This window comes from Echinops telfairi, unplaced genomic scaffold (genome assembly GCF_000313985.2).
Source record: "Echinops telfairi isolate 266 unplaced genomic scaffold, ASM31398v2 ScPeMD7_2291;HRSCAF=2852, whole genome shotgun sequence".
NCBI lineage: Eukaryota > Metazoa > Chordata > Mammalia > Afrosoricida > Tenrecidae > Echinops > Echinops telfairi.
In genome coordinates this window covers 37,111,357-37,128,569 of record NW_022106189.1, presented here as the reverse complement: position 1 = coordinate 37,128,569, position 17,213 = coordinate 37,111,357, and the positions used below count along the sequence as shown (strand labels likewise).

Below are 17,213 nucleotides of genomic sequence, written 5' to 3'. Positions count from 1 at the left end.
CTCAAGTAGAAGGCAAATGTTTTGAGAATGATGATGGCAACAAATGTACATATGTGCTTGACACAATGGATGGATATATGGATTGTGATAAGAATTGTACAAGCCCCAATAAAATGATGTTTTTAAAAAAGTCTTAAAGGGAACCTTCATAAAAGAATTGGGAGATTGGTCTGGATTTTAGTCGACAAGCAGATATACACTTGGGTTTGAGCATACCTTTTCATTTCTTAGGGTGCCATGGTGGCACAGTGGTTAAAGCACTCAGTTTCTAACCCTAAAGTTGGCAGTATGATATCATTATGGCCTCCATGGGAAAAAGGTGTGGCAGTCTGCCTCCATTAACATGTTTATAACCCTGCAAGCCCTCTGCTGAGTCCAGTATCAATTTAATGGCCGTGTGTTTGGTGGATTTGGTCTCTTGAAGGCATTGGTCTTTTTCTTTTGTCTTTGTATAAAGTTGAGAGCATGACTACACCTTTAAGAAATGTGAAAGGAGCTGGTGATGAATGGGAAGTATTTGTAAGTAAGCATAAGGCAGTAGCATTGTTAGTCTAATAGTTTTATTTAACTGTATTTTAATTATCATGTTCTAGAGTTTTGCAACTTTCAGGTTTGTTCTCATGTTGAAAAATGTGTGTATGTAAGTAATTCATTAACTTTAGGAAATGGGAAAATAGCATTTTTTATCTCCCTGTCACATAAACAGCTGAGCCAGTTAGCTCAAACTTTCCTATATGATCCGCCTTTTGGGAAAAGACCAGTCATGAAGACTTGTCTGCCTAAATAAAGACTTTTCAGGAAATTCTGAGTAAGTGATGAAGTTGAAAAGGAATTTAAGCTGAGAATACCAAAATGAAACTGCTGCTAATAGAGGGCCTTACCCTGTCCAGTTACCTCTAGAGGAGATATTTTGATCTCTCAGCCTCTTGCTGTTTGTTAAAAGTAGAGTTCTTCTAGGCATATTATCAGTGAAGTGTACTCTGCTCAGATCACTTCTTGGTGTTAACTCCTGAGGCCCCTGAGGAGGGTTCCTCCAGCATAAACCCTGCCCCTAGTGAATGTGGATAGGCTGTGCCACTAACCTGCTCCCCAGGTTATATTTTTTCACACTAATTTTGTGGCATATTCCATTACGTAACCTGGTGACTCGTTTACATGTGTGGCTGTCTGTTGCTGGACTGTGAACTCATTAAGGGCACAGACCATCTGTTTCTGCATCCAGCATCCAGTACAGCACCTGGATCTATTCCCCTGGTAAACCTAGTGTTTCTTTCCTTCAGGGTGACTAAGGAGGTGGAGGCTACTTCTAAGGAAGCCAAATCCTTCTTCAAGCAAAATGAGAATGAGAAGCCCCAGGTGAACTCGCCTTCTGCTCTGCCATCACTGCCTGCGGGGTCAGGGTAAGTACTGGCCGCTCAGCCCCAGTTTAGTCGTAGGCTGGCCAGCCAGGCGGGGAGCCTGCGTGACTCCTTACCAGAGAGAGGGAGGCCTGCTGTTGTTCTGCCTGCTGGTTGGAAACTCCCCAGAGGGAAGCTCTGAGGTAAGGTGAGCCCAGGGGTCTTGCTTGCTGCTAGCTTGACAGAAGTCCTGGGTTAGTGTTGACCACAGGGCTGTGTTGCTGATTTATATTACAGTGTTTCGAATGAACACAGCATCAACGCTAAGTTTTCAGGGATATTTGGATTCAGTACCTCAGTAGCCTTGAAGAAGCATATAAAGGTCAAAGGTGATTTACAACTAATTGTCCTCATACATTGTTAGAAGCATCAGTTTCCGACTATTATGTTCTTCATATTTTCCTTATTAACTGAGTTATTTTTAGTTGACTAGAATTTTTTCTCTTTGGAAGAAATAATAAATTTTAGAAAATAATTTTATTGGGGGCTCTTAAACAGCTCTTATAACAACCCATACATCGGTTGTATCAAGCATATTTGTACATATGTTGCCATCATCGTTTTCTAAACAATTACTTTCTATTTGAGCCTGTGGCATCAAAAATTTTGTATTTCTTAACCTACAGGTGAAAGTACAGGTCACACAGCACAGTCGGTCAGAGAAGCCCAAGGCGGCGATGGTGGTGGGGGGCGGTGGGGAGGAAGGAAGCTCAGGCCACATCCCGAATGACCATGCTGTGGGTCAACTTGTGGGGCAGGCCTGCTGTTTGGGGTAGACCACACCACTTCGGTGAGCTTCTCTCACTCTCTGACTTACTTCACTCCTCGAACATTCTGCGGCCATTGCTCGGAACAGTCAAGTCGGTTTTCTTTCCCTTCTATTAAAACCAAAACCCGTGGGGCTTCCCACGTTGTGAGGTTTTCTAAGGCAGGCCTCTTCCATTTTTGCAGCCCTGACGCCAACCACACTGGACACTCAGATGTCCTTTCTAAAGTTACATTTCCCCAGAAGCAGGCCTGAGAGAAGGGTTTGCATGGAAGTTGTTTGTGGGAGCTAATTCCAGGAAGTCCTAGTTGGGAGCAGGACGGGTGAAGGGAGGAGGGGCCTTGGTTCTGGTGTCTTTTAAAAATGTTACTATGGATCTATGGAGACAGTAACTGGATTAACGGTTCCTTGCACGGAAGGCAGGCAAGGTTGCAGGGGGATGGGGAGCTAATAATGAGTACAAGATCAAAGAAGTGCCAGGAGGATACGGGGAAGGTGGGGGACAAGGGGAACTGATCAAAAGGAACTACATATAACCCCCTCCTTGGGGGACAGACAACAGAAAAGTGGGTGAAGGGAGACATCAGACAATGTAAGACATGAACAAATAATAATAATTTATAAATTATCAAGGGTTTGGGAGGGAGGGAGGGGGAAAAATGAGCTGATACCAAGTGCTCAAGTAGGAAGAAAATGTTTTGAGACTGATGATGGCAACAAATGTACAAATGTGCTTGACACAATGTATGTATGTATGTATGTATGGATTGTGATAAGAGTTGTACGAGCCCCCAATAAAATGACTTTTTTTTTAATTTAAAAAGTAAAAAAAAATTTTTTTTAAGTAAATAAAAGTATTCCTCTGGGAGTTGCTTCCATACAGAATTTCCATAGGGGAATAAGGGCAACGTCAGATTACTGGTATAATTTCAACCAGGACAAATTTTATTCTCACTTATTGAGTGTTCCTTATTAAAATAATCCCCGTTGGTGCTTGAATTTGAATTTGAAAGCTGTTTGCTTCAGATAGTACTCTATTACTATAATTATGTAATCTGTTACTGTATGTGTACGTTTATGTGGTATAATTATGAAGTCGCTGGAGGTGGGAGAAGTGCCCGCCTAAGCAAGGTTGCCTTGTCTCTGTCCCCTAAGTTCACATGGAAATCTCACTACATTCTGGATAAGAAACTTCTGAGATGACTTCTGTTGGAGGAACTCACCAGGGAATAGATGGCACCCTCGTGTTAAGATAGGAAGTGGTGGAAAAACACAGCGACGGTATGAGGGCTGTGTAAACAGGACTGGTTATAATGAGGTTCCATGACACCCCCTAAAAGGAGCCCCGGGGGTGTAGTGGTTACCTGTTGGTCTGCTGCCTGCAAGGGTGGCAGTTTGAAATCACCAGTCACTCCTTGGGAGAGAGACTGACCTTTTTATTTTTGTAAGGAGTTACAGTCTTGAAAACTTGGGAACCGATTACAAGGAACTATATGTGACCTCCCTGGGGGATGGACAACAGAAAAGTGGGTGAAGGGAGACGTTGGACAGGGCAAGGTATGACAAAATAACAATTTATAAACTACCAAGGGCTCATTGGGGGTGGGGTGGGTGAGGACCTAATGCCGGGGTTTAAGTGGAGAGAAAATGTTTTGAGAATGATGAGGGCAATGAATGTACAAATGCGCTTTACACAATTGATGTGTGTATGGATTGTGACAGGAGTTGTATGAGCCCCTAATAAAATGATTAAAAAAAAAAAAAGAAAGAAAACTCACGAGGGCAGTTCAACCCAGTCCTATAGGGTTGCTATGAATCTGCATCGATCTGATGGCAGTGCGTTTGGAGTTTGGATGATACCCCTTGGCCATGAGGGAGAAGAGGAGGAGAGGTTTGGGAATGAAGGGCAGAGCTGGCCTCGTGGCGTGGGCTTCCTGATAGGAGTTAGAACCTTCTGTTGAAAGATGGAGTGTCCAGGGGTTGCTAAAAGAATACAAATCCAATTATCCTTGCTACCATTTGCCCTGCCATCTCTTACCAGGCACTCCCGTTAGCCAGGCACTGCCTGGTTGAAGGCAGGGGTCCAGTGTATGTGGCTCCTCTAGAAAGAACAGTTGTGGGGGCTGGAGTGCAGTGGAGGGAATCTAGAGGAACCAACAAGAAAAGAACTAAGTCTTTTCTTCAGTGGATTAATCAATTTCCAGCCCTTTTAAAAGGGTGATTATGGAATTTTTTCTAACTCGGTTTCTTGAAAGCAGTCATGGAATATACCAGATTTCAAGGAGATGTCTATTAAGTGTCTGAGTAAAAGTCCTCACAGTTTTACTTGACAGTAGGGACATGTTTAATTAGGATACAGAGTACCTTAAGTTCCTGAATAAATAGAAGATGGTCTTCCAGGGTGGTGCACTCATTTTTCCAAAGTGTACCTCAGGAAGCTTTTAGGGTAGACTTGTGCTTGGGAAAAGACAGGGCTGAGAGGAACTCGCCTACTCCTCCCTGTGGACTGCTTCACCCCTGCAAACTACCTGCCACAGCCTGCACTTGTGGGATATGGCAGGTCTTCCCTAGGGAAGAGTCTGCAATGGTGAATTTCATTTACAAGAAGAAAATTATCCCAGTGCAATAAAAGGGTTCTTCTGCATACTTTGTTTTCACTTTCATTTTTCGAGCTGCCTCAGTTTATGGAAATTGTCCTGTAGAGACACTTTATTTGTTTATTTCTCTACTGTAAACAGATTGAAGCAATACAGGAAGACCAAAGTCAGAGAGTAAAACATCCTGTTCCACGGCTTTTGCTTACTAACGAGAACAAGCTTCAGAGGAGCAAATGTTTATAACTGAGCATGCATTTCCTCCCCATGTTTAAAATAGCACACTGCTTATGCTATAAAAAGCAGGAGTTTATGCTTTGGGGCTGGAGTAAAGCAAACACCCCATGGTAATTAGAGGCAAGAATGGAGCTGGCAGGAAGAGCCCCCTCACCATTTGGGAATTAAAAGCTCGGTGCTCCCACATCTCTCTCCCAAGGAGCTCCTTTGGGTTAGTAGCCAAGTGCTTCAGAGCTGCGCTATCCAGATTCTTTTACTTACTTTGTCTAAATTCCCTTGGCTGGATGCTTCCAGATGAATGTCTATTTTGATCCACATCTTATCTGCCACACACCAGCCCTCACTACCAAGATGGCCACTTACAAGCAGCTTCTGCCATCTTTGTGGGCAAGCTGGCCTCATCCAAAGCCTCATCCCTACGTTTAAGCCTTAAAAGAGGAACCCTGGTGGCGCTGTGGAATAAGTAATAGACTGTTAATCTCAAGGTCTGTAGTTCAAACCCATGAGCCATTCTTCTGGAGAAAGGTGAGGCTGTCTCTTCACATAACGATTTACAGCCTCAGAAACCTCTCTAGGCCTCTGGGAGTCAAAATAGACTCTATGGCAGTGGGTTTGGTTTGGGTTTTCATTCTAGTCATGCGCTTCCATTGTTCTTATTAAAATTTATCATCCTAGATACTTAATTAAAAGTTACTATGCCACTGCTTCCTTGTTGATCAGAAATAGCCAAAAGGATGGGTTTGGGGGGTGGAGAATTCTTTGTCTCCCAAATTTATCAGTCATCCAACTCTAGGAGAAAACCCCAAAAGATGGAAAACATATTTCCCTTTGAAATTTTGTCTTTGGGGTTTATGGAGTTTCAAAAGCAAAAATAAAAATTGCATGCTTTAGTATTATAGATGTAGGACTGTACTGTATCATACCTCTGTGAATGTAAAATGTCTTGTATCTGCTTTATGACATGTAATAGTGACTGTGCTGTTTTTTAATGATGTTATTTATAATGTTTTCTTTCCAATGATGATTGAGAAGCTAATTAAAAAAAAATGATACCAGGTACAACAACAGTCAAGAACTTTGCTGTTTTCTGAGGTTTTGTTTTGCATTTTTTCCTTTCGTTTTTTTTAATGAAGTTTTTTGTTCAGATGACTGCAGAACCTGGAAAACCTGTTGCTGCTATTGATGCATAACACTGTGATTGATTGGTCTTTTTATACAAATATAAAAGCATATACACACACACATATATAATTTGAATTTTTGGAAACCTTAGCTGTGCTATCAACTTTGGAAAAATATCCCAGTTGTACCGTGTTGAGTTGGGATCATACAGAAATTAACAGTCATATTGGTCTAGAAACGTTAAACTTAATTTTTTTCCCATTTATACAGGGGTAACACACTGTATTAAATATGCAAGGTCTTATCTACATGGGTTTGATTACAGAAACTAATAAAATATTCTCTAAACAATGGGAAAAATTAAAATTAAAAGAAGAACTATGACTTTCAGACAACATAATGGGTAATGTCAGGTTGACAAGAAGGAATTCCTCCTACTGCCGTGCGGCCCCTGGATGACCCCAGATGCCAGGGACGCCTGAGCGTTGTAGTGGTGGGTTAGTGTTCGGCACATCTGGCTGGGCTGGGCTCAGTCCTCCTGCTGGAGAAACTGACAGGCTCCTGAGATGGGAGTAAACATGACCTTTGCCTGCTTGTTAAGTTTTTGGTAGAGAGCATTGAGCATTTCTTCACTTAGGGTAGCAAAAAAATGGACATTCTACCATGTAGCAGAATTTCTTTTTCTTTAAGAAGATCTTAGGAATGATCAGTCAGACCTGTGTTGTTAGTTTATTATTATTTATTAACCCTTTTACTATTCAAGGGGAGAAGGATGAGGCTTTCTATTCCCATAAAGAGTTACTGTCTCAAAAACCTACAGGAGCAGCTCTCCCCTGTCCTGCAGGGTCGCTGAGTCAGAATGGACCCCCTAGCAGTGAGGATTTCTTGGGTTTTCTTTCACTGTTATAGGAGTTGTCTCTGAGTTGAGAGTAGCTTTACGGATCTGGATCTAACTGTATTCCAAGTATCTTTATTAAGAAGGAAAAAACAGATCCCAGATTTTTCCCGCACATTTTATTTGCATCAGTTAAAAAAAAAGTCCAGCTGCCCCAGAAATCCTACGTGAGCTGCTGATGGCATCCTTTCTGAGGATTTGTGCCTGGAGAACGGTGTGTGTGGTTTGTTCATTTCATGCCTGGAGCCATGGCCATGCCACTAAGGGGCTTAGCTTGTTTCAGGAGAAAAATGTGTAAGACTTGCTGATGATTATTATAATTGTTAGGATAATCGGAAGAAAGTATGCATGCTAGCTGACATAGCCTATGGCATTTTTTAAATTCTACAAGTGACATTCTTTAAGAGAGCTAGTTGTGTTTCAATTTAATTTAAAATTGGCTATGCTCCCCCGGCCCCCCCGGCCCCATCTTTGAGCTGTGGATCGAGGAAAGCCTGTTACAGAAATAAAAAAGAATCAAAAAGCTGAAGTCTCCCTCCTTGACATGTAGAATTAGTTAGGACAGAATTTGTTTTCTCTTTTGGGGGCATGGGCCTGGCTTTATTCCTGAGCATTCATTTTCCAGTTTCTTTCTTCTCGTACTAGGAGCTTACACAGAGAGAACATCCTTCAAAAAAATCATGAGCAGAAGATACTGAGACATCCAACTTGCTCACCTTAGGTAACACTCCTAGCGTTTTTTACTTACGGTGCAAACTCTTATACAAGAGCATTTCCAAGTTCCCATATGACCCAGCCATGCTGTTGTTTTGAGCTGTAATTTATATACTGTACAGTTCACTATTTTAAATGGTTTTTAGTATACTCACAGAGTTATGATAACTGTCACCCCAATTCTTTCATCTCCCCAAAAAGAAACTGCATATTAGTAGCCATGCTCCATCTCCGTCCTTCCCCACCTCCTGGGCCCAGGCAACTACACTTGTCTGTTTTTCTTCTCTGTATTGTTTTGAAGTACCATGGAGTCAGTTTTGACTCAGGGACTCTCCTGTAGACAGAAACACTGCCAGATCCTACACTGTCCTCAACAATTGTTATGCTTGAGCCCAGTGTTGTAGTCTCTGCCAGTCCATTTCCCCACTTTATTTTTTCCTATTCTTTTTACCAAGCATGGTGTCCTTCTCTAGGGACCAGTCCCTTTCAATAACACGTCCAAAGTGTGAAATACAAAGTCTCACCATTGCCCATCCAATGAGTAATCTGGCTGTACTTTTTCCAAAACAGCCTCCATCGGTTGGCTATTTTTGACATTCATGTAAGTGATTTGATGCAATATGTGGTCTTTTGTGCCTGGATTGATGCACTTAGCATAATATTTTTCAAGGAATTGTTAGTGTAGCATATAGCAATATTTTACTCATTTTAATGGCTGAATAATATTCTGTAGCATGAATATATACCATGTTTATTCCATTTATCAAGTAATGGCATGAAATTGAATCCACTTTTGGGGCATTATGATTACTAATCTGAACACCTGTGTTTTTGCGTGGGCATCTCTTGGGTATACCTAAGAATGGCATGACTGGGTCATATGGGAACTTGGAAATGTTGTTATTGTTTAAGAGACTGAACTGTAAGAGAAAATGCTAGGAGTATTACCCAGAGTGGGTGAGTTGAGTATCGGTATCGTCTGCTCATAATGTCTTTGAAGGATGTCCAGTGTTCTCTGTGTAAGCTCCTGGTGTGGGAAGAAAGAGACTGGAAAAGGAATGTCCAGTAACACTATAATAAAGCCTGGCCCATGCCCCCAAACGAGAAAACAGATTCTATCCTAACTAATTCTACACTTCAGCCTTCCACATCCTACTGCATATAATTCCCTGTGTGATGGAACTCTGGTATTCTAGTTCAGTTGCCTTAGGGCTGGCCTTGTGCTTATTGTATTGCTCTTTGTAACTAGATGTTCTTGGCCTTTCCACTGGCTCTTGAATTCAAACTTTGTTGTTCTCCGATGTGGCACTAGCCCTGTAGGAAGTGCTTGGAAGTGTGTGGTGAGATTTCTGGGTTGTTGCAGTGACTTGAGGCCACTGGTACTTGGTGGGTGGGGCACAGGAAGGAGAAGTACCATGTGTTGCCCAGTGCTGAAAGAGAATAATTGCCTCTCTTTGGGGCATCCTATTTTAGCTTGTGGGCTCAAACATAGGAACAATTGTGAGGATGGTGCAAGACCGGGCAGAGTTTCCATCTGTGGTGCATTGGACTGCTATGGGTTGGAATCGACTTGACAGTACCAAACAAAAGCATCAATTCTGGTGCCTGCTTCACTTCCTGTTAACCGGTTTTAGTATGTTTCTGCTGGTGTTGCAGGAAAAGAGTTCTGTCAAGATTTCCCCTGAAAAGTTAGACTACTTTGTAGCGACTGAAGGAGATCTCATACTTGCATTCTTGCTTGGCCAAGAGAAATTATCAGTGGAGAGCCTAATGGTATTCTTTTCCACTTTTTTTGAGGTTTGGATTAGGAATAAAACCTCCACCAATGCCAACATCTAAATGAATTCCAAATCCAGACAAGCCTTCAAAGCAAGAACTTTCTTTATTCATGGTCACCTTGGATTCAATATGGGCAGCGAACATTATGACCCTAAGAAAGTTCCCTAGTAGTTTTCAAGGTTGTCCAGAGCTGAACACATTCCTAGAAAATCCTGTATGGAGATAAGTTTTATACACAGAAGAGCTTTTTCCCTTTGCCCTGAGCCTTAAGTTACAGGGTCAGCAGTTTTGAAGATCAGTGATTCTGAAGAGCTATCTGGATCACATACTTAAAAGACAAGGCTTTGCTATATGCCCATACCCTGTGTTGTGCCATTTCTATTGGTGTGAAAAGAGGAAAGGAAAGTAGATTGGGCCCGACAGAAAGAGTGGGAAGCTGAAGTTCTGGCATTCACAGATTTGCTTGGTAGGAGAATAGAAAGTTGATTTAGGAATAAGAAAACGGAGACTTTGATTTATGATGCATTTGGAGTGACATGGAAACATTTAGGGTAGCTATACGTATAAGGTGAATTTATTGATTTGATTGCTCATGAGTTTTACTTTTGTTAGTATACATGGAGTGCTGGTGGTGCTCTGGTTAAGCACTTGTGGTTGCTAACCACAAGGTCAGCAGTTTGAATCTGCCAGCAACTCTGAGGGAGAAAGATGAAACTTCTGGCTGCCATAAAGACTCACATCCTTGGAAAACCTACTTGCCTTTAAGGTATCTGAGTCTGAAACAACTTGATGACAGTAGGTTTTGTTTTTGTTTTTCCTTTTAGTGTTCATGGAGTTCTGGTGACGCTGTGGTAAAGCACTGAACTAATAACCAAAGGTCAGCAGTCCGAACTCACCTGCCTCTCTGTGGGAGCAAAATGGGGCCGTCTGCATTCATGACGATTCACAGCCTACTCTGCCCCGTAGGGTTGCTATGAGGCAGACGATGGGGCCCTGAGGCAGTGGGTGTGCGAGCATGTGTACACTAGAGGGCAGAATTCGCCTGTTTTCGGCAAGATCCCAGGACCCGGCAGCATTCTGACTGGTATCTGAGTCCAGTGTATTTTTCTTTGCCTAATTAGATTAGTCTTCCTGGTATGAGATTTCTGTGTATTATACACTTCCTACATTTTTTTAAAGTCGAATTTTTTTTGCCCTCTATTAAATGAAAGTTGCTTTTTCTTCACTAATTTTCCCCTTGCATTTGCAAGAGCTTATTTATTTATTCTTATTTTAACTTGATAAATATTTAAAAACACAAAGAAGTAAAAATCCACTGCCATTAAGTCAGTTCCAACTTCTACCAACCCGATGTGGGGTTTCTGATACTGTAAATCTTTATGGGAGCAGACAGCCACGTCTCCTCCCGAGGAGGTGGGTTTGAACTGCCGCCCTTGTGGTTAGCAGCCTTACTGCCTAACCCATATTGCCAGCAGAGTTCCTTATGTAAGTAAAGATGACCTCTATCTTCACCACTTAAATTATTTCAGAGACAGCAAGGAGAGTCACCCTTCGCCCTGCCTGGTCCCCAGCCCCAGAGGCTAGTGGTTGCTAACTGCCCAACAGTTTGGGACAGATCTCATTGAATTCATGTGTGCACTTCATCTGCATCAACAAAGCTGTCTGTTGGCTGAGATTTGTATTTGTACTTAACAGTCTGTTTTGGCATCTTTTCAGGTCCAGTGGAAGCATTCACATTATTTTTATTGCCTGCCTGGCATTCCATTTTGGGAAACTCCATACTATGAGGAACCTTTCCTTTGTTGATGAAATTTCTGAATAGCTCTGTAACAGAGCATCATTTCTGTTTCTTTCTGTGTTGGTCTGCTCTCATTTCTGGAGGGCAGGCTCCTTGAAGTGGGATCACTGTATCCTGGGGTATGTGCATCCTAATTCTAATAGTTGCAGCCCACAGACTATACTGCTTTGAAAGATGGCAGTAATGCATGAGAGCACACGTTTTCTTTCTTTTATTGATAGGACACATTTCACACACCATTACCAGTCCTCAGCTGGGTTTCTTCCACAATCGTTACCTTATCTGGACCTTCATAACTATTCTGAATTGTGGCTTAACATTTTCCCTCCTTTGCAAGCCTCTCCCCAGAAAACAGACGCCCCTCTCCTCCTAACGATTAAATATATGCTACATTTTTTGTGCATTTGTCAGGTATCACAGAAAGGTCATTTTAAGGTTTGGGGCTCGTCAGTAGGCTCTGTACTGTAGGAAGTCCTCAAAGTGAACTTTTGGTCCTTGAGATTTCAGGGAAGAAAGGAGTTTGGTAAGCATCGAGGCCTGGGTACCAGTGTTGGGACTTGTGTTGCAAACTCTTAGTGGGTTGTGGGATGCTGGCCCTCTCCTGTCCTTGATGTTGGAAATTACTCTTCCTGAACATTATATATATATATATATGTATTTTTTCCCCCCTGAATGTTCTTAACCCCGGTTAAAAAAAGAAAAATTCTACTTGCCCCAGGCAAGTCATTTTTCCTCCTTTGCAATCCTCTGACTGCCCCAGCAGTCAGCGATCCGTAAGATCCAAGCATTCTACTGAAGGTCTTGATAAAGACATCTTGCTGCCATTTCATGACTGATTATGAATATTTGACAATCCATGTTCGATAACTATTTTAATTTTTTCCCCCCATGGATTGGGATGACAGTTGTATGAGCTCCTAATAAAATGTTAATATATATATATATATTTTTTTTTTTTTTTCCTAATGGGAGCAGCTGAGCAGTTGTTTTCTAATTATTCTGGTGAAGGGTTGGAAATCAGGCTGATCTAACGTTCAGGACTTACTATGTTCAGTTATTTCACCCTGGACTCTTCACAATGCCCTGTTATCCAAGGGAACCTATGACAAATTTAAACTGAAATACTTTTAAACTTTTAAATCCAGGCTAATATTTCCCTATCCTATTTAGACCTAGTGATTATGGATAAAACCACCTTCACATCCTTTTATTAGCTTTCCCCCCTGGCCCCTGAAATGTGCTGCTTTAACAGTTTGAGAGTGAGTAGGAAAACTCCACTCTTTGCATCAGCTTCTGGTTTGAACTGTGAGCAGTCAGCCAGCTGTTGGTGTGATAATACACTAGCAAAGGTGGAAAGGAAAGGCCGCGGAGTGTTTCCTTCACTGTGAGATTGAGCATGATGTGATTTGTCTGGACCCAAACCTTGGATTAGAAAGATCCAAGGAAGACCATGTACCAAACTCTCAGTGTTGGTCTCTTGTGTGTGTAACTGACTTCAGAGCCAACATTTGAGGGTAAAATTCCTGTAGAAGACTCACTTCAAAAAACAAACAAGCAAAAAGTTTAAAAATAAAAACAAACAAACAAACAAAAGATTCACTGCAAGCATAGTGTCTGCCTCCCAGTCCCAGTTCTGTGTTGGGCCTGGGTGAACTCAATCATTCTGATTTGCATAGTTTGACCCTCAGTTTCTCAGTCTTAATGCGGTGAAACCAGGTTTCCCATTGAGCCAACTTGGGGCAGCTGTGTGTTCTATGGTTCTGTGCAAGCAAGAGTTGAGCAGAATTTCAGCTGTGTGAAGTACAGTATCTGTCGATAAAATTGGGGCGATGTTTTAAAAAGATCCTTTGAAATAGGGCTTTGGATAAGACCATAGTGAAAGGACTATTCCAGGCATAGTAGGCTGCAAGGAGGACTTTTCGTTCCCTTACGTTTTTATCACTTGGCTTTCTGAGGAAATGAATTGGCCTTGGAGAGGGGAACATGACTCCTTTCTCCCGGTAGGGCCTTTCTTCTTGGGATACCCGTTCCTGATCTGTCTGATGGGCCTTGGGGCTTTTCTGTATTTGTGGAGCATTTTCCCAAGATTCATTGCCTCTCCTCTTGGTGCATTGAGTCATAGGAAGTGCTCCTACAACTTTAACTACTACAGTACTGCTAATTCCTGCCTCTGCCCACTAGCACTGCCTTCCTCCTGAGCTCCAGATCCCCACCTCTCACTGTTTGCTAGAGCCTCATGTGGAATCCCTGTGCCACCCCAGCTGATGCAGCATTTGATTCGTTTTCTCTCAATCTTTGAATTTTCCAGAGTTAAGAAACTGAGCCTGTGAAGTTAAGGAAGTTACAGCTGACCGAGAGCCTGGACTAGAAGGCTTCTTTCCTACCTTGTGTCAAACTTCCTGTCTCTTTTTGGGGAAGAAAATGGATAGCTGTTGTTTTCTCAGTCACTCAACCTCTTCTTCCCTTTGACCTCCCTGTCCCCGCCCACCTCACTCACTAAATTGTTCGGAATCTTGTCTCTAAACTGTCTGCATAGTCTCTCTCTCTCTCTGTCTGCAGTCTTTCTCTCTTTCCTCCACCCCTCCTTACCTGTGCCTCTCCTCTCATCTCTCCTTCCATTGTCTTTTTCTTGGCCCTGCGTAATTGAAAGAATTGGACTGTTGTAATGATTTCCTGAGTTTACGTATAGTCTGCAGTTCATTTTCCTTTATCTACTATATACACCACTGCCAAGCTAACTGGCAAAGATGTTTTTAGATTACATAGTTTGCGCAAAATTTGACTGCTCTTGCCTACTAGTAAGTTAAGATTCCTTGACCATAGTATCAGCAACTCCATATTTCCATTCCAACTTTTACTAATTTACTCTTTCCTTTTCTTCCCTCCGCTTTTTGTTGAAAGCTGTTTTTAACCCACCCGCCCACCAGGGACTCTCATGTTTCTCTCTCCCTATGGGAATCCCGCCACCATTCCTCAAGGCCCGCCATTTTCCTTGATCCATGGCCTTGGAGAAGCTCAAAATTGGAATTTCATTTTAAATGTGTCTTATTCAGACCCTGCAGTTCCATTACAGCATAATGGTATGGATTGAGTTGTGCTGCATTAACTGTGAGGATTTATGACTTTTATTCATTCTAGGCAATCCTCAGACAAAATACCTCCTCTGTTGTATTCTTTCTACCACTTGTCTCTCACTTTGTGGTACTGTGGTGGCTTGTGTGATACTAGAAGCTGTGACACTGGGATTTCAAGTGGCAGCAGGGGTACTCAAAGTGAAGACGTTTCAGCAGAGTTTCCACATTAAGAATAGACTATGAAAAAGAATTGGCTCTTTTGGCTGTCCATTTCTCAGGGATTAGCTGCTGAAAATCTTTATGTATAGCATCAGAACATTGTCAAATACTGAAGCCCTATTGAATAGAAACAGAACATCAGAGAGATAGTGCCAGAAGATGAGCCCCTCAGGTCAGAAGCACTCAAAATAAGACCGAGTGGGGAGTACAGCGAAGCTGATAGCAAGGAGTTCAAGAAGGAAAAGAATGTTTTGAAACCAATTTTGGCACAATATTACTTGATGTGATTGAACTATGAAATAGTATGATGTCTGGATTAGCATATATATTAGTCATATATATACATAACTTGAAAAAGAACTGCCTTCGTAAAGTAAAGTTGACCATAGTAATGTGAATGGAGTAAAGCTGTGGGAATAAAGCCTTCAGGACCTTCGTTTGTTGGTGGGACACGACACAAAATGAGAAGACAGGTGCAGAGATGTAATAATCAGAACTTGGAATGTATGAAGGACGAATCTAGAAAAATTGGAAGTTGTAAAAAATGAAGTGGAGTGGATGAAGATCAATATCTTAAGCATTAATGAGCTGAAATGGACTGATCTTGACCATTTTGATTCAGAAAATCACATTAGTTACTATGCTGGGAATGACAATCATGAGGCACGGCATTACATTTATCATTAAAAAGGATCTATCTTGAAGTACATTGCTATCTGTGATAAGATTATATCCAAATTCAAGTACAGTGAACCCTCGTTTATCGCGGTTAATCGGTTCTAGACCCTACCGTGATAAATGAAATTCCGCGAAGTAGGATTCCTTATTTGTAAATCAAATATTTTCATAGTTAGAGCATAAAGGACATGAAAAAACACCCTTTAGTCACCATTACACTCGTATTACCCAATTTATTAAATGAAAAAGGGAAAATACAGTAAAACATTTTGGACGTTGCAATTATCATATATTATTTATGGCATCTAGTTTACAGTATTACATATTTCACATACAGTATTAATCAATAGCCTTTGAAATGACTTAAGGGATGTACTCTACAGGTGGGTCGCCGTCGTTTTCCTCTGAAGGAGCGGGTATAGGCAGTGGGTGCTGTTACGCAAAAACCACGATAGAGTGAAGCCGCGGAAGTCGAAATGCGAAGTGGCGAGGGTTCACTGTAAATCCAACCAACACAACTATTATTTAAATTTATGCACCAACATTAAAGCTAGTGTTGAAGACATTGAAGAATTCTACCAATGTGAAACTGATCAACCTACAATCAGAATGCATTGATCCTTATTGGTGATTGGAATTCAGAAGTTGGAAACAGAAACAGTAGTTAGAAGAAAAGGCTTGGGTGATAGAAACAAAGCTGGAGATTGCATGGTAGCATTTTGCCTGATCAATGACTTGTTCATGGCAGCTACCCTTTTTTTTTCAACACAAATGGCAACTATACACATGAACTCTCCAGGTGGAATACACAGAAATAAAATTGGCCACATTTGTGGAAAGAGATGATGGGAGAGTTCAGGATCAGCAGCTAAAACAAGGTCAGGATATGACTATGAAACAGACCAGCAATTGCTCATGTATAAGTTCAGGCCGAAGCTGAGTAAATTTAAGATAAATCCAGGAAAGCCAAAATAGACCGTTAGTCTATCCTACATGAAGAAAGCAAAAGTTCGTTAATCTAGGTTTACGAACATTTCTTATATACCAGATCTACGAATGTGTGGCAAATTGACATGTGAACAAAACCATTTATTTTATTTGAAAACAATACAATTATTATTAAATTGTAAATGAAGCTCTGATATATAAAACATAATGTTAAACACTATACAATATTTGACATACTGTAAGGCTTGCTTTGGTGCATCAATATGACAATATTTGCTGCATTGGTTTTTGTTTTTTTCCCTGCTTCGTTGTTTATCTTTACATTTGCTGTTTACTTTGTAAGGACTTTTTGACTATGATTATAGTTGTTACTGAAGTAATGCTTTCATGAATGAAACCGATTTACTGGGATTAATACTCAATTTACGTTTGTGTCAAATTGACACACCTGTAGATAGGTAGAGATAGATATACCACACAGAATTTCAACATTAGAAGGCATAGAAGAAAACCAATTTAGATAGATAAATTTGTCTTGTTAAATGGATAAAAGCATAAATGGTAGGAGGTAACTGTTAACATTTTCTGTAATTTCCGTTGAAGAAATGGAAATTTAAAAAAATGATGCATCCTAAAAACTTAGTGTTAAAAAAGAAAGAAAAATTAAAATGATGTCAGAAGAGACTCTGAAACTTGCTCTTAATCGTAGAGTAGCTGAGACAAATGGAAGTGAAGCAAAGTAGCTGAATAGAAAAATTCACAAGGCAGCTCAAGAAGCTAGAGTAAAATATAATGAAATGTGCAAAAACCTAGAGTTAGAAATCCAAAAATGAAAGAACATGCTTACCATTTCTTAAACTGAAAGAACTCAAGAAAAAAAAATCAAGCCTTGAGTTGTAATATTGAAAGATTCTATGGGCAAAATATTGGTTGATCGAATAATCAGAGAAGCTGGAATATATGAAGAAGAATGCAACATCAGGATTGGAGGA

At 41.0% G+C, this 17,213-nt stretch overlaps 1 protein-coding gene across 1 annotated transcript in view; it reads left to right on the top strand.

Annotated features, from left to right (window-relative positions):
- Positions 1-17,213, top strand: part of CFDP1 (craniofacial development protein 1) — an 86,470-nt gene that overhangs the window by 16,217 nt on the left and 53,040 nt on the right. Inside the window, exon 5 of the mRNA XM_004704540.3 lies at positions 1,281-1,400. Coding sequence (XP_004704597.1) covers positions 1,281-1,400 — 120 coding nt within the window. The remainder of the gene's footprint in view (positions 1-1,280; positions 1,401-17,213) is intronic.